We start from the raw sequence: 21,647 nt of genomic DNA on the forward strand, positions 1-21,647 counted from the left end.
TGGGAAGTAATTGTAGCACTATGGCATATTGCTGGTTGGTGACCAGATTGTCATGCCTGCCACCCTTCGTTTGTGTTTTACAGTTTGCTTACGGTGTTCTGGTTATGATTTGTCTTTTTCCTTCTCTATATGCTCCGATATCATGCCATTTATTCTTTCCACCGCGTTCCTGAGGTCCGGCTGACACCCATGAAGATCTAGCGTGATGAAGTCATCTGCATCGTCATCTCGAAACTCGTAATCAACTCCCCAACATTCCTCATTATGTCTCGATAAATCTAGTTGATTTCGAATGTCGTAACGTAGATCTTTCGGTACGCAAATTGTAGCTGTTTCAGTGGACTCTTTGATTGTTTCCAAAAGTCTCAAGAGACCCTCCTTAGCCTGGATTACCAGTGTGCTTGATCCTCCCATTATCTGAACGCGATGATCACTATTGAAAGAGCCACTAGAATCGTTAAAAAGGTAAGCATATGCCAAGGATATTCCTAAGCTGGTCTTCACTTTGTGCAGCCGTTCCAATTCCAGTATGTTAGAAAATTCCCTTCCACTGACTCGAGCAAAGAAACTTTCATCGATATCACACACCTCTGTAAACATGTAGGGAATAAATTTCTTGACCTCTTCTTCAATCTCACATTTGAGGGCATCAACGTAGACCCTGTTTCCCGTAAGTGTGACAATAGACACGTCCGAGGTGCTTGTCTGCCATGTTAATCTGTTGGGTTGTCCATCCTTCCTAACTATGTGCGGTTTTATGCCATACTTTTTCTTGTAATCAGAGATATAGTAGTAATTCTTGAGATAATAAACCAACAAAGACGGAATTTCGAATACCACTGTGTATACCCCCTGCACTTTCTCGCAATGCAAAATCTGGTTGATGAGAGTGACCGTCTTCTCCACCCGCTCAGTTTCGTCAAACAAGGTGATCATGTCCTTGCAATCTTCATCCCCGTCACAATGAAACTCCATTTTGCATCCATCTTCTAGATAGTTGACCTTGAGAAGCGGCTGTATAATTGAAGGGACATTTAAAACCACTTTCGATCTGCTTTCTGATACCTGCCTTAATGCCTCCAAAAACGATTTGAAATCCGGTTCCGTTAGCTGTCTGTAAAAGAGAGCGTGTTGGCATACCAAATGCCTGCGATGTAATGCCAAAAAGTCTTTCCCCACGTGAAAAACCGCCTTTTCCCCCCATGGCTCAGGAAGACTTTCGCGTAACTTCCTCCTCATATCTTCTCGAACTTGTAGTCTCCAGATGAGATTCTCGTCAAAGCAGAGGTGAACGTCATTCGGCTTCACTGATTCGACGACACATTCTAGTTGACTAATAGATAGCATCACATCCTTTTCTTTTAGTCCAAACACCTCGATGTATTCAACATTGTTCATCTCCTTCTCTGGATGCGTTACCTTAACAGAGTTCTTATCACATACATTTTCAAAGCAAGCCTGCACTGGATTCAACGACAATACTCTCCTGACATGTTCAATGTTACCACCGTGAAGATCTATCAACATGAGTCTATGAGAAAAATATTTTGCAATGTGTTCAACAATCATCTGACGAGCCGTCGATACATCCGCTCTATGGCCCTTGATTATTATGTTCGTTTCGTCCTTGTGAACATTTTCTTTTGAATCTTCTGTTTCGACATTCTTAACAGAGCTCATGAAACCAGTGTACCTCAATGCAGAAGGAATAACTACCGAATCACATTCAAGATCTGCAAAGGAGCGAAGAAGCTTCATAACTTCATACACTGTATCCTTGTAGCCTTCCACTGCTAAAGTGTTAATTGGTGAATGGCCAGTAAAGATGGATACATCATTGAAGCACTCCTTGGCCCTTATTCTCGCTTCGTAGCGATATAAGCCGTGCGGGAAGTGACAAAATTCGACAATCTGTGACAGTACAAGTTTTAAAATCTGGGTCTTTGCTGCCACACAATCCATTTGGCTGCCCATCACCTTCACTTCCACCGAAGCGACATAACGAACCTCACCCGACGGGTTTTGTTTGAAAAGCGCAAGCTGATCAACATCATGATAGTCCTCGAAATCTATTGGTTTACATAAGCGCCTGCGGTCAATTTTGATATCAACATTGTGCTTTCTCTTGATGGCTCTCACTGTGCTTCCTTTCATTCCAACTACGGCACGTCGTGATCTTGAGGGAATATCAAACGTGATCTGAAATTTGCTTCGAAACTTCTGCTTGATGAGTGTTTTGGCATTCTTCACGCCTTCCTGGCTTCCATGAAGCAAGAAGTTGGTCTCATCCTTTGTCTTCGATATCTTCACAACAGCTCTGCTTGAAATGCAAATCCGACTCGTGGCCTTCTGCACTTCATCCACAGACAACCCCTTGAGCTCTTCACCTGCCACAGTGAGGTGATCGTAAGTGGGACTTAAGGAAATTTCAGATGGGACAATCATGGTCTATGGTAATGGAGAGGAAACTCTCCTGAAATATATAGACGATTCATCAAACCATCCAATTGTTTGAGTCACATTATTTGCCACTGAAGCCCAATTGGGGTAGGAGGTCTTCGCCACCTTCTTTATTATCTAGTGACTCATCTGATTGAAGGTCGCGACTAGGTCCCATGAAATGGGCCCAGATTTTATTGTAATACTTTCATCTCTTTTATTAGGTGAAATCTGCTCAATTTTCCATTTTGCAACTTCCATTAACGTGGTAGTCCTTTTTTCTAGTTTCGTACCACAAAGAAAGAGAGCTCTACAGCTCCAGGTAATCAAATACTGAGCTTCCTGTATATATAATCCTGCATGTATGCTGCATTCATAAATGACGATATAGTAAACCTGCATTTATCATCCTTCAGAAATCCTCTCGGTGGCCAAGCTGGCTAAGGCGCGAGACTGTAATGTGATTGTAATCTTGAGATCGGGTGTTCGACTCACCCCCGGGAGATTTCTTTTTGCACTTTAAACACCTTTTTTTTCTGTACATGCTCTACTTGTATATTCTATTGTTGGGGTGCTGCAAGGGCTACGAGATCCTCAAGGTAGAAGTCTCGCGACCTCAGTTGCGGATCAAGAGCATGGACAGCCTCTGTGAGTTTGCTCAAATACTCGAAGTTAAGACCGCTGGGGCCCTTGCTTTTCTTGATAACCGCAGCAGTATCCTGGACGGTTTCAGGACCAACAAACGCCTCATTGTCGATAGTCCCGATGTAGATGAAGGACTCGATAAATAGGTCTCCGTCCTGGTTTCTTGGTATTTTGCTCACCACCGCCTCGGCCTCGTTGGGAACACTGTGGACGTGGAACCTCACCTTGTGGAGCGTGTATCCATTCTTTTCCCGGACGTCAAGGTACGCTTTCATTTCTTCCACATGTTCCGGTGGAACGTAGTATGCCACACCCCAGACCTTCAAGTCGTCCTCCTCAAGTTCGTCGATTTTGTGCTTCACATCGTGAATGTTGTTCGCCAAAGCCTCGCTGGGAAGATTCGCCACTGACTCCGTAGCGATATTCAGCTCACCAACCTTTGGATTGAGCTCATATGTGTACAAGTCATTGTGGAATCTGGAGTGGTCCTTGAGGTCCTGCAAGGACATGAGAGTAGCCACTCTGCCGGGGCTTTCTGGAGTGCCTCTGTGGTCCGAGGAGGATTGCCAGAATCGACGTATGTAGCCTTTAAGAGTTCCAGTGACTCTGAAGTCGTAAAGTGGAGGAGGCTTAAAGATGAGCAGGCCGTAGCCGATGATCCACATTCCTTCTGTTGTCATGGCGGGTTGGTTTTTTCTATGAGTGGGTTTTTTGACTTTGTGGTGTGGGTTTTGCCCAGATCTATGTATTAGTGGAGTTGATGAGAATAGAACTGTGGATCCAACTGAGTATCGTGTACACCAGTGCCTCCTGTACCACCCCAACGGTCTGGCAGATCAAAGTTATTTTTGCCATGCGGGGATGATCTTGATAAGTTGGGGTAGATCATGAATTTTTGATTCAAGAAAGGCAGTGGTGGGTGTTTGGTATTGTGTTGGTGTAAGCAAGTGAACCTTCGTTGCAGCCGTTTCGCAGCCACTTAGCCCACAATGCCTTCAGTGTTGGCGTAGGGTGAATGTATGAATTGTTTTTGGAAAGATGAAAAATGAAGGGTCTGGATGGTTTGGGATAAAAATTGATTGGAACGGAGCCCAGAAAAAGGGTTCATCAACGTTAGACCTCTGGTTGTGTCGTCAATCACAGCGTTACAACAACGAGACGTACTGTGACCATTCCCCAAGGAACACCTTGTTTCTAGCAAGCTCCAAATAACCATACTTTTCCATCCCACTCATATGATGAATCTCCAACCGTCGCACTTTGTGCTCATTCTTCTCCACCAACACCATTAGTGCTACAAAGCCAGCACAAGCTTGCTTGCCCTGCTCAATTCCCACCATTTAAGCGCCGACCAATCACAGACCCATAAATAACAAAAATTCAATTTCCTTAAAGCGACTTGCCATCCCACTTTATAGCTCCCTTGGCCCCCTCTGTATGGTGACCTCACTGTGAGACATCCTCAGCCTTGCTTGCGTGCTTCTCCCGTACATTCCCCTCCATTCTCCACCTCTATCTCTCGCCAATTACAAAAGATCATCTCCAGATCAGGAGTCACACTTCACATAGACCGCTGTAACGCCTCGATTTTGATACCCATTGTGTGGACTGAATTAAACGATACCTTCTATTGTTAGATAAGCGCTTACCTAAGCTTGCCTGATGCATCACCCCGGACTACCCCTAGGCCGATTGGACCGTCTGAGAAGAAAACAAGTAACATCTCCTCGACCAACATTTTTCAAGTAGTACATCTGCAACCCCAGACGTCAAAAATCTGTCATTCGGCTGTTCAAGCTTTGTTCGTTTCTTGGCGGCCTGCATACTCCCCTACCATATATCATCACGAAAACCGTCTTTCCGATAACAGATGTACACCAATGTGGTCCCAGCTAGAGGTATGTCGGTCGTGTTTCCCCGTTTTTGTTTCGTGTTTTTCGCTAACCCCAGATTGAACAGTCCCATATTGCTTACGCATGTGTTGGAATCTTCAGTACGCTATTCTCGCTAGCGTCTCTCTTCGTCAAGGAACGGTTGTACATTGGTGAAGCCACCGTGGCGACTATCGCCGGCTTGATCTTCGGACCTCACTGTCTAAACTGGCTAGACCCGATCAACTGGACGAATTCCGACCATTTGACCTTGGAGATATGCAGAATAGTCTTGTGTATCCAGATTGTCGCTGTGGCGGTCGAACTTCCTAGAAAATACATGAAAAAGCACTGGCTCAGTGTCACCATCTTCTTGCTACCTGTCATGACTTGTGGCTGGTTGGTTGTTGGTCTTTTTATTTGGGCCCTTATACCGCATTTCAACTTTGCTGATGGTCTTTTGGTGGCGGCTTGTGTCACTGCTACTGATCCTGTTTTGGCGGCTGCCGTTGTGGGTAAGGGTAAGTTTGCAGAGAGGGTTCCTGGACATTTACGTAACTTGCTTACCGCCGAGTCTGGCTGTAACGATGGTATGGCCTTTCCGTTTATTTTCCTTGCGCTCAACTTGGTCACTCAGGCTAATCACGCGAAAGAAGTTGTCAAGGACTGGTTTACACTTACAATCTTTTGGGAATGTTGCTTCGGCGTTGTGTTGGGCGTCGTCCTTGGATACTCTTTGAGAAAGGCCGTGGCATTCGCTGAAAACAAGGATCTCATTGATAGAGAGTCCTTCTTGGCGCTTTTCATTTTCCTCGCCTTTGTGTCCGCTGGTGTCGGCTCTATGCTTGGTGTTGACGATCTTTTGGTCTCGTTTGCCGCCGGCACAGCGTTCGGCTGGAACGGTGAATTCGCTAGAAAAACGGAAGAGTCGCATGTTTCGACCGTCATTGACTTGCTTCTCAACTTGTCTTTCTTCGTTTACTTCGGTGCTATTGTTCCCTGGCCTGATTTCAACAACAGTGATCTCGGTCTTGACGTTTGGCGCTTGATCATTCTTGCGTTCGTCATCATCTTCCTTAGACGAATTCCAGCCGTGCTCGCCTTGAAGCCGTTCACCCCTGATGTCAAGACATGGAGAGAGGCTTTGTTCTGTGGCCATTTTGGCCCTATCGGTGTGGGTGCCATTTTCGCTGCCATTCTTGCTAGAGGTGACTTGGAAGCTCACTACACCGATGAGGAAACCCCATTGGCAAATCTCACTGATGAAACATTCCCTCACTATCAGCTCATCAAATGTATTTGGCCTATTGTCTGCTTCATCGTTATCACCTCGATCATTGTTCACGGTTCTTCCGTGGCCGTCTTGACTCTAGGAAAACGTTTGAACAGAATGGCTATCACAATGACCACAACCAATACGCATGATCAGGGACCTTCCTGGATGTCTCGTTTGCAGAAGCTCGACAGAACTACTACGTCCTACTCCTTGCACAGTATCGATACGGCCCATCCTGATCTCAAACCAGAAGACACTGCCTCCTCCCATACTGGGGTCAAAGTTAGACCTTCTGGAGGCGCTAGAAGAAAGAGAATGCAGAAGAAGCACAATAAGCGTGAAACCAAAACCACCGATGATGGAAGACATCGTCCTCAAACTGAGGTTTTGCAGTTGGGCAAATCACATTCCCAAGGACCCTCCAAAAGCGATGGTGGTGATTCTGGCGATACCTCTTCTACGTTTGCTGAGAAGAACGAGAACATTGACCATGAAATCAACGATGAGACGTTGAAGGAGGTCAGAAACAAAATTGCCGTCGATTCAGGAAAGCCTCTTGAGGACCTTGATCCAGACATTGACCAGATTCCTGCCGCTATCTACAAGGAGGGCAACCATATCATAGTTGAGGACCAGGAAGGTGAAATCATACAGAGCCTTCCAATGAGTGCTCTCGAACAATGCCAGGAGACACCAGCGAATGCAGAAAATGTCAGTATTCATTCTATGGACTCGTTGAGACGCCATATGTCGCAGTTCTCCGCCATGTCCCACAACCTGGGAGTTTCTTCAGATAGTGGTGAGTCCATTGGCAAGAAGATCACAAGAACAATGAGTCACAAGAAGAAGGCTTTCGTCAAGAAAGACGGAGGCAAGAAGTTCTTTGCTCACCAGGTTGATAACTTAATCGTTATTGAAAATTCCGACGGTGAAGTCGTCAGACGTTACAGAGTCAACAAGCACGTCAATCCAAACAAGCATACCGCCAGAGCAAGACTGGGTTCCATCGTCAACAAGGCATTGTCCCTTGTGGGTATCAAAAACAAGGATCCGTCACCGGCTGATGCAAACGCAGCCAGAGAGTCAGCTCTTGACTCTCCTCTTCCCGTTGGTGAGTCCGAGAAGGTTGTGATTCCTCATGACGTATCGCCCCACCAAGATGAAGAAAAATTCAACAACTCGATGCAACACAAGCTCAGTGGTCTTATTGAGGCTGAAACTGGCGTGGACAGTAATCATGTCGTCCTCGAGGAAGAGGAAGAGCCATGCGACACTGATGAGTACGACGAGCTGGAGGACGAAGAGACTGAGGTGGAGAAGAGAAGAAGACTAGCTGCATTGGGACAACTCTCGCACAAGAGAGATGCTAGTGACGAAGAACGTTAATTTAATGAGGTAGCATTAGCTCTATATAGCATTTGGCATTACATCCATGGTTTAGCAGCCACCGGTAATTATACATATCTTATTTAATGAGCAGCCTTTGGGGCGTTTGGCAACTTGGCCAAGGCAGCCTTGATGCCGGCCACACCCTTGAGCAAGTCCTCCTCAGAAATGACCAAAGGAGGAGCCAAACGGATGATGTTGTCGTGAGTAGGCTTGGCCAAGACGCCCTCGTCCTTCATGAGCAAGCAGAGGTCCCAAGCGGTCCTGCCGTTGGTCTTGGCCTCGTCAATGACAATGGCAGACATCAAGCCCTTGCCTCTGACTTCGGAGATGATGCCGCCAGCCTCGGACTGCAAGCTCTCCAACTTTTGGCGCAAAAGAGAGCCCAAGGTGTTGGCTCTCTCGATCAAGTTTTCGTCCTTGACAACCTGCAAAGCAGCCATGGCCACACGACAAGCCAATGGGTTACCACCGTAGGTGGAGCCGTGGGAGCCAGGTGTGATGGTCAGCATGATGTCCTTGGAGGACAAAACAGCAGAAACGGGGTAGATACCGCCAGAAATGGCCTTACCCAAGAGAATAACGTCAGGCTTGACGTTCTCGTAGTGCTCGTAGCACAACATCTTACCGGTTCTGGCGACACCGGTCTGGATCTCATCGCAGATCAACAAGACATTGTGCTTCTTGCAAAGCTCTTGCACTCTGGTGAAGTAGTCGGCAGGAGGCACGACGATACCGGCCTCACCCTGGATAGGCTCCAACAAGATGGCAGCGATCTTGTCGCCGGCATTGTTGAAGGCCTTCTCGACGTCCTCAATGACACCGTATCTCAACAAGGTGCCACGTGGCTCGCCTGGGATCTGAGGACCCACACCATTGAGGTAAGGACCAAAGTTGGTGGTGGCCTCAGAGTCGGTGGACATGGAGATCACACCCAAGGTTCTGCCGTGGAAGTTGTCGACAGCAGACAAGACAATGGCCTCGTCCTCCTTGATGCCCTTCTTGACGTAACCCCATCTTCTGGCCAACTTGAGGGCGGTCTCGACGGCCTCGGCACCGGTGTTCATGGGCAACACCATCTCGTAGTTGAAGAACTCAGTGATGTACTTGGCGAATTGGCCAAACACGTCGGACGAGAAGGCCCTCGAGCACAAGGTCAAGGTGTTGGCCTGCTCCACCAAGGCCTCGGTGATCTTGGGGTGGCAATGGCCCTGGTTGACAGCAGAGTAGGCAGAAAGGAAGTCCAAGTACTCTTTACCCTCAGGGTCCCACACATGCGCACCTTTGGCCTTGTGGAAGACCACGGGGAGAGGGTGGTAGTTGTGGGCGGAGTACTCCTCCTCGTACTGCTTGGCTGTTGCTGAAGAAATAGACATTATGGTTTGCGGGAGGAAAAAAATCTGGGGATTCGGCGGGCCTTTATACTGCTCTCCATCGCTCTATCTTGCCTATAGGTGTACTGCGCGGCGTGGGTTGCCGTTCCCGGCGCGCCTGGGGAACCATGATCGCTCCGGCAAGAAATCGCCGTCCCCCAGGTGCAACTCAAGGCGAGCCCCGAGGGAGGATTTTTGGAAATAGCGTATATTTTTGTAAAAAGCGTATTGGGTGGGAGAATTTGAGTTTTGGCTTTTTGGAAGAGGGGTGGATGTTTCTGCGGTGTGTGGGTGCGTTTCAAGTCTAAGCAATGCTGGAAGATTGGAGATCTGGTATTGGTGGTTATCGCTGCGTGGTACTCCGAGCAAGATGCACCCCATACCACATGGGCCGATGGATCTGACTCTGGGATTTCCATGGGATTTTCAGGTTTTGGGATAAGGTTTTTTGAAGAACAAGGAGCGATATAGCATAATATGACTTCTTTTTGATCACTGGAAATTGGCCCTTTTGAAGATCGTTTGGGTATGGACGGAATGGCTGCGAAATCCGTATGCGGAATATGGGTCTACTGTGACAGGAATGAGCCGATCTGGGGGAGAGACCTCCATTGATCTCGATCTGCATGTCGATATTCGAATTGATTTGAAGTATTTTCACTTTTCAAAGTATTGCCGGTCCACGTTTGTGGAATGCTGCTGGGCTTGGCGCTAAGCACCATGACCTTCGGATAAATGACGTGACACAAGCGTATCCAATGCCTCAATTGGTAGTTGAAGGTAATGGGTGGTTGAGTTAATGGGTGTACAATGGCAATTGAGGTTTTGTAGAAGAATCATGAAAGAGAAGATGCATGGTTTGGGTTTTCATTATGGTAATATTGTTTGCTGTGAAGACATTTTGGGTCAAAGGCCCTGAAGGAGTATCGCTCTAGGCCATTTATATTTTCATACCTTTCTTGATATCTCCTGCCCCAAATCGCTGAGTGATATTCCAACTTCGTACCCTCTACGTGCTGATCTCAGATCTCCACTTAAACTCTCGAGAGGTTGTCATTATCATCTCAACTCTTGAAAAAGACGTGAAATCCAATTCTCCTGTTATCAAAACTCTTGTTTCTTCGCAGCATCGCCTCGACACCTTTCATGCCAGCATCTCAGATCCACAACCCCAATGCTTCACTTGCATGCTGCGCCATCTGAAACACTACAAACCAACCTATTCACGATTTCGTAACTCCCCTACAATCCACTTCACCAAATTCCAAAAACTCTCGATCTCTCCAATATCTGAAAATCCAATCCCCAAAGACTTGAGCCGTTCATGGAACTTCTCCGGTATGAGCCTCACCTTATCGGTGGCTGCGAAAGCACGTCATTGACCTGGTACCACGAACATCAACACCTTTGAAACCCCAAAAATCCTCAAATTTCGAGTATTTCATAAAACCACAATCTCCAGTCCACCCAAACGCATCAAAAACATCTCCTTTTATACATCGGTCCACTTCCACCTGGGCCCATGATGCGTCCTCCACATAACATTGTGCTCATTTACACCGTTTAGGAAGGAGAAAAAAAGTGATCTCGACTTCACCCCTGTCATCTGATACACCTCATTCAACCCATATAAACACAAACAATCCCCTCATTCCCATGACTATGGAACATCCTACGAAACGCTCACAGACTCAGGGCTTCCAGCCTCAGCATGAAAACCCAGACATCGCCTCATTGGCTACCATCGGCATGAGAATCAGAAAGCTGGTCGCTGATGGCTACTCTGTCTCCCACGAGGCCTCTTACGACCGTGGCATGCCTCAGCGTACTTTCAACAGAGTGCCTCTTCCTAACAACATGGATATGCCACCTCCATTGACGAATCAGGGTTCGACCTTCCAGTCGGGCTCCAACGTCTCCGAATGGGGCGCTTCAATGCCACTCCAAACGATGCCATTGCAGGGCAATGGTAAGAGAGGTTTTGAGGAGGACGAGCCACGTCTTTTCGGTACCAACAAGCCCTCTTTGGAACAGTACAACAGCACATACGGCCAGTTGAAGTTCGACGAGGAGTTCTAGTGGCACCGGTTGCTTTGTATGAATCACGAATGAACAAGTTAAAAAGGTAATAAAGATAGATTTTTGACGTAAGTTTTGTTGTAGGCGTGTTGCTGTGGAGTCTGGAGCCATAAATTGACTACCATTCGGGTTTCTCGTCTTATTCTTTTAGAACGTTTTGGTCCATCTATACCTCTGATGAAGTAATTCAGGAGATTTCAAGGTGTGCTCAACGTGTTACTCGTTGAATATGGCTGAGAGCTGATTCTCAAGTCCTGAAATTGTGCCCCATCTTGGCTACAACTTTTCGGTCCAACGATTCACAATTTGATAAACATGAAGAGTCATATCCTTAAAGCTACCTATGAAGCAAAAATCGACTATCATAATTGGAAGCCATCTGGTCCGTTGGCAGAGTCTTTCTACCCTAAGCCACACGCATAGTGCTGCAACAACCAAACACGCCTTCCTGCCACAGCAGACCAATTTTCTTTTTCAAACTCTAAAAACTCTACAAGTTCATTAATTTTTTCAAACTCCACCACCTGTATGCTCCGCCTGGACCCATTTTGTGTGATTCATGCTACGTAAGGCTGAAGTATGCATCTCAAAGTCTAAAGAAGGTGATTCCCCTGATACCGCTTTTTCACCCCTTTCAGCTACAAAGTCTTCTATTTGCGTCAAAGAAGACAATCAGACACGATTCTCATCGCAATCTGCCAAGAATGCACCCGTATGTGAGCCTTCTACTTGAAGCAGTATATGCGATGCCACAGCTCCGAAACCCGGGCCATCACCAAAAAACCAATATATGAAACTTTTCCAAAATCGTTCAATAATTAGGATTATTTTATACGATCCCACTGAAAAAATCTACCCCTGTAGACCTCTCATCAGGTGTGTTCTATTCTTATCATCTCACAGGACTGCATTTCCTCGCTTCGAGAACCTCAAGCCTACTAAGCACTTCTCACCTTCAGAAACCACATAAACGCTCTTTACCAGGGCTATAGAAAAACACAGTTCACGTGCCGGTGAACGACATCCATCATGGGCTTCTTTCGAAGCTTCAAAAGTCTGGTTTCCCGGCCTTTCCATAACCTATCGATCCAGCAACGAATCCTCCAGTTCTTTCGTTTGGGAACGTCGCTTTTGACCATCGCTTTTGGTATCGCCTACTTGATAGCATCCTCCGATATCGAGTCCGCGTACTTGGCACGTATCAACTGTGCCCATTTGGATGTGGCTTTGGGTTTGTACAAGTCGTTAAGGAGCTCCATTTCATCCACCGGAACCTTGAATCAGGACTTGTTGCCTGTTGACAATGAACTCACGGATTCAGAAATCCACATCCTCACACAATACACAGAGAAGCAGGTGGCGGACGCTGCCCAGTACATTTTGCTTGGTGCTAATGAATTTTGCATGATCTCCTTCGACTATGTCACCCACGTCAAGGGTAACATCACGGAGGACTGCCAGTCGTACAACGGTATCGGTATCTTTGACTACAGAGCTATCATGCTGGAGGCGGGGCTTGATATCATTTTGGCTTACGCGTACGAATCAAGTTACAAGAAGGACGATGAGTACTCCCGTCGATTAGAAGCACGTAACAAACGCTTCGGAGTCCTCAAACCAGTCATGATATTCCAGATTTTGGCCCAGGCGGCCATCATCGTTTACGGCCTTGTCCTATACAGCAACAGAGGTGGCGCCAAGGACCTATCGTCCATTCCAAACATTACGATGAACGGGTTGGCGCTACTAGCTGTGGCGGCTGGCATAATCATGATCGTGGCTTCCTCTATTGCCATAAACGAACTACGATCTATGAAGAAGGAAATCGCAAAGGGAATGTCCAGCTACGGTGTGAAGATGATCTTGGGCGATGTTTTCCAGGCTCTCTTGTGGTGCACGTTTGCCTTTTCCGTGTTCACGATGCTTCTTTGGGCCTTACCTTTATGGTGCTCCAATCCCGCGGATGATGGCTACAATTCGGACGACGAGATCACATACCACTATAGAGACGATCCAGACGATAACGACCGCACCTACGTCGTCAAGCCATACCAGGTCTCGAGACAGCTCAAGCGTAACAAGACGAAGAAGTCTATTTCTCGACTCTTCGACGATGCAGCTAACTTTGAAAATGACAATGACCATCCTCCTAGATCCACTTCTGTGGAAAGCACCAGCTACCACGACAACGGCCCATTTGCATCGCCAGAGGACTACGAGGTTCGCGAACAGACATTTGAACCCGAGAGGGCCGAGCTGAGCAGCCATGTCCACACTGAAACTGAGCTTCGAAAGTTAGGTGCTACAATCACCCGTAAGTTCTCTGGCAGACGCAAAGACAGCTCGAAGTCTAAAAGAACGCCTCACCGGAACTGGCTTCCGGAGAAGTCAACCACGCATGATCTTCTTTACGGAGAGAACCACTTTTCGAACCACCAGTATCCACAAACGCTACCTGGTGTTGCTGAAGGTGGGTCATTGTCTCGGGCATCGACTCTCAACAAATTGAACACACCTAACCGCTCTAGAAGTAACACGGGTGGAGGTCTCCAATCGCAGCCTCACCAGAACATGTTGATTCCAGATGCTAACAACAGCTATGAACGATCAGTCGACAACATCTCCGTTCTAGATGAGCAGGAGATGCAGTTGCTCGACAACAATCAATTTATAAACAAAATCGTTTAGACAGTCTTGACACTCATTCGAGCTAGGGACTTATTCGCATACCTCGCATATATATCCTGACACAAATCGATATTTCACTAATACACTAGTTTCTTTGCAAATGAAGGAGGAAGATGTTCTTGAAGAGCTTGCAATAGTGGATCGGCCCGCTAGGGGCAATGGCTATTTTATGCCTCAAAACACAACTATCTCTCATCAAGTGGTCTTCTGGATATGGCTCATTGCTGGATCCGTTTTGTTTCTTGGAAGTCTATTTCCATTGCCTTATACTACAGCTATAAATAAGCTAGAGGTTGATGAAGGATCTGCTTCTTGGACGATGATTGCCAACGATGGTCTTCAGCTTTTTGCGTACTTCTCAGAGGATCTTGGTGGTAGTACCAAATCCACCATTCCTCACGATTGGCCTGTCGAAAAATGCATCTACACCTTCAGTCCAATGGGAATGTGTCGATTCAAGGATTTCGATTCACAATTCGATTGTTATAGAGGTCGAGGTATGGATATTCCCAGTATGCTTGTGCTCGATTTGGGAACCCAGGTTGGATTAATTGGAGGAGTTGAAGATCCACAAGAGTTCGGCAAAAACACAAAGGAGCTATACCAGGCGGCTATAAAAGAAATAAATCGGGTCATCAAACAAATCCAACAATCTGAAGATTCGGCAAACTTGGACTCCAACAAAGTCCTGGTGATGCTCCAATTGGAAAAGGTTAGTGAGCTTGCCCTTGCAATCCAGGCATTGTGGATCTTGGCTGGCTGCAATTTTCTTGCCGTTGTAATATTGGACTTGCTTTCTTTTATTTTCAACGGAAACGCAAGAAGGGTCTTTGAAATAATGAGCCTCATACTCCAGGGTTGTCTCTTTGTCCTTTTGCTTATACTTCTCTTTGGACATGGAGTGGGCTCGCCATTCATCGAAGCCTACTTACGTGACTACGGTTTACATTGGAGTCTTGGAATTACGACTGTTCTTCTTGCGTTCCATACGCTCTTCACAGGGATTTATTGTATCCTCACATGGTCATACATAGTCTAACCGTACACCTTCTTGAACGACTGTTCAAAGTCGGCAATTATATCGTCAATGAATTCAGTACCAATCGAGACTCTGATCAATTCCTTGGTAACACCAGAGCTGGCCTTCTCCTCCTCGCTCAATTGCTGGTGAGTGGTGTAGTATGGAGCAATCACCAAAGTCTTGGAGTCACCGACATTGGCCAAGTTAGAAGCGACCTCCAAGTTGTCCACCACCTGGGCGGCTGCCTCCTGGAATGGGTCATCGACCTTCTTGTCCAAGTCCTTGACACCCAAGGCCAAAACACCACCGTAGTGCTCGGTGTTGAAGTACTTCTTGGCCAATTCGTGGCTCTCGTGGGAAGGCAAGCCGACGTAGGAGACCCACTTGACGTGAGGAGACTTCTCCAACCATTGCGAAAGCTTCAAGGCGTTCTGGGACTGTCTCTCAATACGCAAGGACAAGGTCTCCAAACCCTGGAGCAAAAGGAAGGAGCCAAATGGGTTCAAAGCTGGACCCAAGTCTCTCAACAACTCAATTCTGGCGTGGCCAATGAAGGCAGCCTCGCCCAAGGCGTCGTTCAACACCAAACCGTGGTAGCCCTCGGAGGGTTTGGAGAATTGAGGGAACTTCTCAGGGTACTCCTTCCATGGGAACTTACCAGAGTCGACAATGACACCGCCAATGGTGGTGCCGTGGCCGCCAATCCACTTGGTAGCGGAGTGCACCACAATGTCAGCACCCAACTTGATGGGACTCACCAAATAGCCGCCAGCGCCAAAGGTGTTGTCCACCACGACCGGCACGCCGTTGTCGTGGGCGATCTTGACGATCTTTTCAAAGTCAGGAACATTGTACTTGGGGTTACCAATAGACTCAACGTAGATAGCCTTGGTCTTGTCGTCAATCAACTTGGCAAAGTCCTCGGGAGAGTCGCCATTGACGAACCGCGTCTCAATGCCCAAACGCTTGAAAGCAACCTTGAACTGGTTGTAGGTACCACCGTACAAGTACGAGGTGGAGACGATATTGTCACCAGCATGGGCCAAACCGCCAATGGTGATGAACTGGGCAGCCTGGCCCGAGGCCACCGCCAAAGCGGCAATACCACCCTCCAACGCAGCAATTCTCTTTTCGAAAACATCGTTGGTAGGGTTCATGATACGAGAGTAGATGTAGCCTGGGGTCTCGAGACCGAACAACTGGGCTCCATGCTTCGAGTCGTCAAACACGTAGGAGGTTGTGGCGTAGATGGGAGGGGCTCTGGCGCCGTGAGGTTTCTCGACCTCCTGGCCAGCGTGCAACTGAAGCGTGTCAAAATGAGAAGGCATGGTTTTGGTGAATATTATCGGGGGAAACGGCTGGTTATATAGTGGGCCGGGCCCAAATATGCAAATGCACGTGAGGCGGTATTGTCTGGGGCCGATACCTGGGTGCATTGTCCCGCCACACTGTGGCGCTCAAGGTGGCTCCAGCGTGAGGAAAATAATTTGCGTTTTGGAGACACGGTAATTTTGATCAGATCTGGAAGTTTTGAGGTGGTTACTTTATTTTGTTGGGTTACGGTGTGTGGTATATTGCATGTACGGAGTAAGGGCGATCGGGCTCGGCGACCTTTCGGCGAGAGCCAATGGGGGCTTCGAAACGGGACATTGTTTGGACACGGTAGGTGAAAAAGAGCATTTTTCGTAAAACGAATCAGATCGATCTCTCGTCAAAGCACAGCTTCAGTGGGGCTTTGTGGCTGGTCCAGATGGGATATTTGCACCCAATGCATTAGCCATGAGCCGCAGGGACGTGCAGCATGGTAGTACTGACACTGTTGACAATTACATTAAGGAATAGTTAAAAGACAGATTGGATATTCAGTTGGTTTTTACCAGGTTGTGGCTTTGGAGACAATGGCGGAATTTCGCTGCTGGGAATGTCGAGTGTGGTACGTGCCCTGTCTGTGGCTCCAGGTAGCTCAAGGGTTCCACGGAGTCGACTCCGAAAACCAGGTCGAATTGGTTCAATCTTTGTGTACGTTTTCAATTGACTCCAAATATCAACGTGTACTTGTTCTGGCGCCATGGCTGTAGGTTTTCGAATTTTTCGGGCTCATCGGTATCTTTGAATATCGCTCGATTCGGTAATTGCAACTGAAAAACCACAAAATGCGTGGGATCCAGAGTTAAACGCTAACACTAACCATAAAAAATGGAAACACCACAAGAGGATGCCAATTTACAAGAGTAACAACTTCAATTCAAAAAATATTTCCACCATCCTGGCTTCTGCAACTCCATGTCCTCGAAACCCATTGTAGCTACCACGGCTGATCTCTACAGGATCTTCACTACGCGTTGATCTGAAAGAAACTACCCAATGTCCAGCCAACAATGCAACGGCACCGCTAAGCTGGGCCCACGATGCAAGATTATGGTGAAGGACGGTGCTTACTGCCACTACCATATAGGTCAATCAGGCTCCAATGGAACCTATACGCCGAAAGGTTCCCCACAAAAGCTGAGGGCATCGACGCCAAATAGAATCGTGGTTACACTGGCAAAAGCAACGCCATATGGAGGACTGCCTGTGAAGTCAAGGTCTCCTCAGAAAAGAGGGCCCGGGAAAGATGTGATCCACAAGCCTGGCTTCATCTACATCTTCACACTTGCATCGCTCATGACCAGAGACGGTGGGGACTTTTTCAAAACGAGAAACCTCGAGCTGGAGAAGAAAGGACAATGGGTGAATTTTTCTCCAAAGCGCCTGGAATACATGTTTGTCAAAGTCGGCATGACCACGAAAACGGTCGACTTGAGACTTCTGCAATGGGAGAAACAGTGCAACCATAAGCTAGTGTGTCTACACCCAGGTAGCGAAGGAAAGGATCTCACTTTGGTGGAGAAGCTCAAGAGGCTCAGTATCAGAAAGGACAAATATCCGTATCACACCTTCCAGCCGTCCGACAAAGGCTTTTACGCTGGTAGAAGCGTTTGGCAAGCTGAACAGGAAATTCATGGCTTTCTTAAACAACGATACGGCGGAGGCACGGTTTACTGCCAGGGATGCATTGACAAAGCAAAAGAGGAGGAAAAGGGAAGTCGTCTTCTGAAGTTCTTCAAACGCAAGGAAGAGACCCTGAGCGAATATAAGGTGCATGTCGAGTGGTTTCCAATACCCAAATCAGAGCTACGAGAGGTGTTTCGAATCGTCGACACCGTGTGCATGCGCTACAAAGCGTGAAAACCATTTCATTTTATTCTTTAGCTATAGATAATACAGACTTTTTGGGGGCTTGTCGTGCCAGCTTAGGTGTTCATGTAAGTGGAAGGGTCAACGCCTTCCTCGGGGAAGTCAGAAATCTTCACGTCGAATCTGGACTGGATCTTCTCCAAGACCTCCTCGTCCTCCTTGCTGGAGACGAAAGAAACAGCCAAACCCTTGGTACCGAATCTGCCGGCTCTACCGACTCTGTGCAAGTACTGGTCAGCCTCGTTTGGCAAGTCGTAGTTGATGGCCAAGTTGATTCTCTCGATATCGATACCTCTACCGAAAACATCAGTGGTGACACAAATACGCTTGTTGAACTCCTTGAAGGACTTGTATCTGGCGATTCTCTCGTCCTGCTTCATAGCAGAGTGGACGGCAATCGAAGGGAAGTTACAAGCACACAACAACTTGTTCAACTCGTTGGCTCTAGAGGTGGACTTGACAAAGATGATGACCTGGTTGAACTCCAAAGAGTCCAACAAGTCAGACAACTTCTTGTTCTTCTCGTTCTCAGCCAACTTGATGTAGTACTGCTGCAAACCGTGCAAAGTCAACTTGGCCTCGTCATCAACGTAGATCTCCAAGGGGCTCTGCATGAACTTCTTACAGACGGGACGGATCTCCTGAGACAAAGTAGCAGAGAACATCATCACCTGCTTCTGGTGAGGAGTGTTTCTGAAGATGTCCTGGACGTCTCTTCTCATGTCCAAGGAGTCCAAGACCTTGTCACACTCGTCAATGACGAAGGACTTGACGTTGTTCAAACGGATACCCTTCTCCTCGACAAGAGCGTGCAATCTACCTGGGGTAGCGACGACAATGTGGGGACAAGTCTCCTTGTTCTTCAACTTCTCCAAGTCTCTGGCGATAGGGGTACCACCGTAGAAGACCTCGGTCTTGACATCAGGCATGTACTTGGCGAAACGAGCGTACTCGTTACGGATCTGGTAGGCCAACTCTCTGGTGTGACAGATGACCAAGGTAGAGATCTCACCTGGAACTGGGTCCAACTGCTGCAAAGTCGACAAGACGAAAACGGCAGTCTTACCCAAACCAGACTTGGCCTGACACAAGACGTCAGTACCCAAGATAGACTGGGGGATACAGACCTGCTGAACTGGATGTTAGTGGGGGGAAATGTGATAAAGACGCGTTGCGCTGCGGGCAAAGCCGATAACCTTGGTTGCTTATTACTCCAAATTGAAAATGAAATCGTGATGCACGCCACATGGCACCAGTCTGGTGGGTAGCGGCCATTTATGTTCAAACGACACTCATAAGTCTAGGTTTGACCGGCTTCGTCCTCAGCTCGCGGATAGAATATACGAACCTTCGGAGGGGTGTTCGAAACCACAGTCACCAATGGCTCTCAACAACTCTGGCTTCAAAAGAAAGTCTCTGAAACCAGTGGCGTGGATACCAACGTAGGAGCCCTTTTTGTCGGCGCTCTTGTTGTTGGAGGCATCGCCCTCGGTGGTAGCCGTGGATGGCTGAACGGCGATCTCCTCGGAGTCAGAGTAGTCCAACAATTCTTCCTGACCTTCGTGAGACATGGTTTCTGATGGTAGTGTTTTTAGGCGCTGGTAAAGCGAGATAGTTTTTTTCGAAGAATAGTGAGATTCGCGGTCGTGCACAAACCACTACTACAAGTAGTTGCAACCAGCCATTGCTCACTATAGATCAGTTGTACATTATAGAAATGCTTTCAAGGGTTTCCAACTTGGCATTTAGAAACGTGGCCAGACCAGCCACCAGATTGGCTTTGAGGCAAAATGCTTTGAGACCGGTTTCTTTGAGATCGTTACCAAAAACCCAGTCTGTCAGATTTGCCTCTTCGTCTAATGAGAACGATTTGCCTGATGATGACGTCCTCAAGGTCCAAGACGTGGTCAGCAAGGTCCAGCAACACCCACATATTAGAGAATTGTTGAACCAGTTCCAGGAGATCATCGTCAAGAAAGGTTTCAACCCACAAGAGCCTCCATCTATGACCCAGGTTATGAGACTCTTTGCTGATAAGGAGGTCAGAGCGCTTATTTCCAAGTTGAAGGACGCCTTTGACGAGGCTGGCATCAAGATCTCGCCCGAGGACATGGGTCTGTTCATGAAGATGTTCAAACAGTAAGGGCACGAGAGATTGCTAGAGATTCAGTATGTACATAATACCCATTTGCATTAACCCATGTAGGGACAGCAGGAGGCTTGGCTCATGTATTTTAGCAGAGCTTACTTTTTGGCAAATGAAGCAGAGATGTTGGCTGCCTCCTCGACAGCTCTGGCAATGGAACCTCTCACACCAGCATCTTCCAACTTCAACAAACCACCAATAGTGGTACCAGCAGGAGTGCAGACCTTGCTCTTCAACACAGCAGGGTGCTCGCCGGTTTCAAGAGCCATCTTGGCAGTGCCCTCCATAACCTTAGCAGCGGCAGTTTTGGCAACATCGTGTGTAAGACCCATTCTGACACCTCCATCGTACAATGCCTCCATCATGAGCAAGCACATGGCAGGACCAGATCCGATAAGAGCTGTAGCGGCATCCATGTTCTTTTCAGGGATTTCCAGCGCAGCTCCCACACATCCAGCGAAATCGTTGACGAACTGCTTGTACTCACTGGCTTTCTCAGAAAGAGCCACAGCAGCCATTCCAGCGCCAAATTGGGCAGGAGTGTTGGTCATCACTCTGGCGATCTTGTCGGAGAAAATGGACAAGTTGTCAATGGTGACACCAGCCAAGAGGGAAATGACCAATGGGTTGTGCTTGAGGTTGTCTTTGACCTGGGCGTGGACCGCCTCGAAGTGGAAAGGCTTACAGCCCAAAAGAATCACATCGGCGGTCTCAATTGCCTTCTTTTTCTTCTCCACATCGACAATAACCTCGACAAAGTCCTGGGTGAACTGGCTCTTGAGACGTTTTTCAGACTTCTCCAGCTGAGAGCACAAGATCACTTTTCCTGGGAAGGGCTTCATTTTCGAATCGGTCACAGCCGCAGTAACAGCGGTGCCCATGACGCCGGCGCCGAGCACCAAAAGGGTGTATCCGTCTTGAATGGCCATGATCTGAGAAGCAAGGTGTAGTTGGAAATTGTAGTGTATGTGGAGCCGCGAACGTGGAGAAGCTGAATGGTGGGTGAACTTACGCTACAGAGAAGATATGAATATGAAAATTATATTATCGTAATCCTTGGATCTCCAGGATTACAACGGTACCAATATCTCTGTAGAGCTATGAATACCAAGGTCAGTCGTATGACCCAGGGTGAGGATTGTCTGCACACCGGAATCGGGCCAGACAGTCCTGGACCGGATTTCGGGACATTACCCTTGCACTTCTTCACTAATTAAGCTTCACCACGGACTACTCAGCTTTTTGATTTCGCCCCGTTTTTCAAATAGCTCACCAAAAGATATAAAAAAGAGTGTCTCATATTCCGAGATCTCCTGCAAGGTGACGCAAAAAAGTAATCTGCCTTCTGAAAAAGGCAAGAGTGTTCTCAACGAAGCTTTTCGGATCGCTTGGGCAAACCACACAACCACGCTGTTCTGAACACTGAAAACTATCTGAAAATACAAGTTAGGGCTATACTTTTATAACCAGCTACTTTTTACCGAAT

General features: G+C 47.5%; 11 protein-coding genes and 1 non-coding gene across 12 annotated transcripts; 6 read left to right on the plus strand and 6 right to left on the minus strand.

The window, feature by feature from the left end:
- Positions 1–102: 102 nt before the first annotated feature.
- On the minus strand, positions 103–2,445 carry C7M61_000084 (uncharacterized protein; the record flags this gene model as incomplete). Its single annotated transcript, XM_024855545.1, has 2 exons — positions 103–1,014; positions 1,252–2,445. 2 exons carry the CDS (start codon positions 2,443–2,445, stop codon positions 103–105), a joined length of 2,106 nt encoding a protein of 701 aa, XP_024715144.1.
- A 415-nt stretch (positions 2,446–2,860) lies between these two features.
- Positions 2,861–2,944, plus strand: C7M61_000085. The gene has a single exon. It is a non-coding gene; the product is annotated as a tRNA-Tyr (tRNA).
- Positions 2,945–2,999: 55 nt separating this feature from the next.
- On the minus strand, positions 3,000–3,764 carry C7M61_000086 (gamma-glutamylcyclotransferase; the record flags this gene model as incomplete). The annotated part of the gene is made up of 1 exon (XM_024855546.1): positions 3,000–3,764. The coding sequence occupies one exon, from the start codon at positions 3,762–3,764 to the stop codon at positions 3,000–3,002; it is 765 nt and encodes a 254-aa protein (XP_024715145.1).
- Positions 3,765–4,964: 1,200 nt separating this feature from the next.
- CNH1 (Cnh1p) lies at positions 4,965–7,617 on the plus strand (the record flags this gene model as incomplete). Its single annotated transcript, XM_024855547.1, has 2 exons — positions 4,965–4,982; positions 5,035–7,617. 2 exons carry the CDS (start codon positions 4,965–4,967, stop codon positions 7,615–7,617), a joined length of 2,601 nt encoding a protein of 866 aa, XP_024715146.1.
- Positions 7,618–7,700: 83 nt separating this feature from the next.
- On the minus strand, positions 7,701–8,993 carry CAR2 (ornithine-oxo-acid transaminase; the record flags this gene model as incomplete). Its single annotated transcript, XM_024855548.1, has 1 exon — positions 7,701–8,993. One exon carries the CDS (start codon positions 8,991–8,993, stop codon positions 7,701–7,703), a length of 1,293 nt encoding a protein of 430 aa, XP_024715147.1.
- Positions 8,994–10,646: 1,653 nt separating this feature from the next.
- On the plus strand, positions 10,647–11,069 carry C7M61_000089 (uncharacterized protein; the record flags this gene model as incomplete). The annotated part of the gene is made up of 1 exon (XM_024855549.1): positions 10,647–11,069. The coding sequence occupies one exon, from the start codon at positions 10,647–10,649 to the stop codon at positions 11,067–11,069; it is 423 nt and encodes a 140-aa protein (XP_024715148.1).
- Positions 11,070–12,098: 1,029 nt separating this feature from the next.
- ECM7 (Ecm7p) lies at positions 12,099–13,757 on the plus strand (the record flags this gene model as incomplete). Its single annotated transcript, XM_024855550.1, has 1 exon — positions 12,099–13,757. One exon carries the CDS (start codon positions 12,099–12,101, stop codon positions 13,755–13,757), a length of 1,659 nt encoding a protein of 552 aa, XP_024715149.1.
- A 1,035-nt stretch (positions 13,758–14,792) lies between these two features.
- On the minus strand, positions 14,793–16,106 carry MET15 (bifunctional cysteine synthase/O-acetylhomoserine aminocarboxypropyltransferase; the record flags this gene model as incomplete). The annotated part of the gene is made up of 1 exon (XM_024855551.1): positions 14,793–16,106. The coding sequence occupies one exon, from the start codon at positions 16,104–16,106 to the stop codon at positions 14,793–14,795; it is 1,314 nt and encodes a 437-aa protein (XP_024715150.1).
- A 1,036-nt stretch (positions 16,107–17,142) lies between these two features.
- On the plus strand, positions 17,143–18,006 carry C7M61_000092 (uncharacterized protein; the record flags this gene model as incomplete). The annotated part of the gene is made up of 1 exon (XM_024855552.1): positions 17,143–18,006. One exon carries the CDS (start codon positions 17,143–17,145, stop codon positions 18,004–18,006), a length of 864 nt encoding a protein of 287 aa, XP_024715151.1.
- Positions 18,007–18,071: 65 nt separating this feature from the next.
- On the minus strand, positions 18,072–19,586 carry SUB2 (ATP-dependent RNA helicase; the record flags this gene model as incomplete). Its single annotated transcript, XM_024855553.1, has 2 exons — positions 18,072–19,150; positions 19,364–19,586. 2 exons carry the CDS (start codon positions 19,584–19,586, stop codon positions 18,072–18,074), a joined length of 1,302 nt encoding a protein of 433 aa, XP_024715152.1.
- A 146-nt stretch (positions 19,587–19,732) lies between these two features.
- Positions 19,733–20,158, plus strand: C7M61_000094 (uncharacterized protein; the record flags this gene model as incomplete). Its single annotated transcript, XM_024855554.1, has 1 exon — positions 19,733–20,158. One exon carries the CDS (start codon positions 19,733–19,735, stop codon positions 20,156–20,158), a length of 426 nt encoding a protein of 141 aa, XP_024715153.1.
- A 101-nt stretch (positions 20,159–20,259) lies between these two features.
- PRO3 (pyrroline-5-carboxylate reductase) lies at positions 20,260–21,090 on the minus strand (the record flags this gene model as incomplete). The annotated part of the gene is made up of 1 exon (XM_024855555.1): positions 20,260–21,090. The coding sequence occupies one exon, from the start codon at positions 21,088–21,090 to the stop codon at positions 20,260–20,262; it is 831 nt and encodes a 276-aa protein (XP_024715154.1).
- Between the last annotated feature and the right edge of the window lie 557 nt (positions 21,091–21,647).

This window comes from Candidozyma pseudohaemuli, assembly GCF_003013735.1.
Source record: "Candidozyma pseudohaemuli strain B12108 chromosome Unknown scaffold00001, whole genome shotgun sequence".
In the NCBI taxonomy this organism is placed as follows: domain Eukaryota; kingdom Fungi; phylum Ascomycota; class Pichiomycetes; order Serinales; family Metschnikowiaceae; genus Candidozyma; species Candidozyma pseudohaemuli.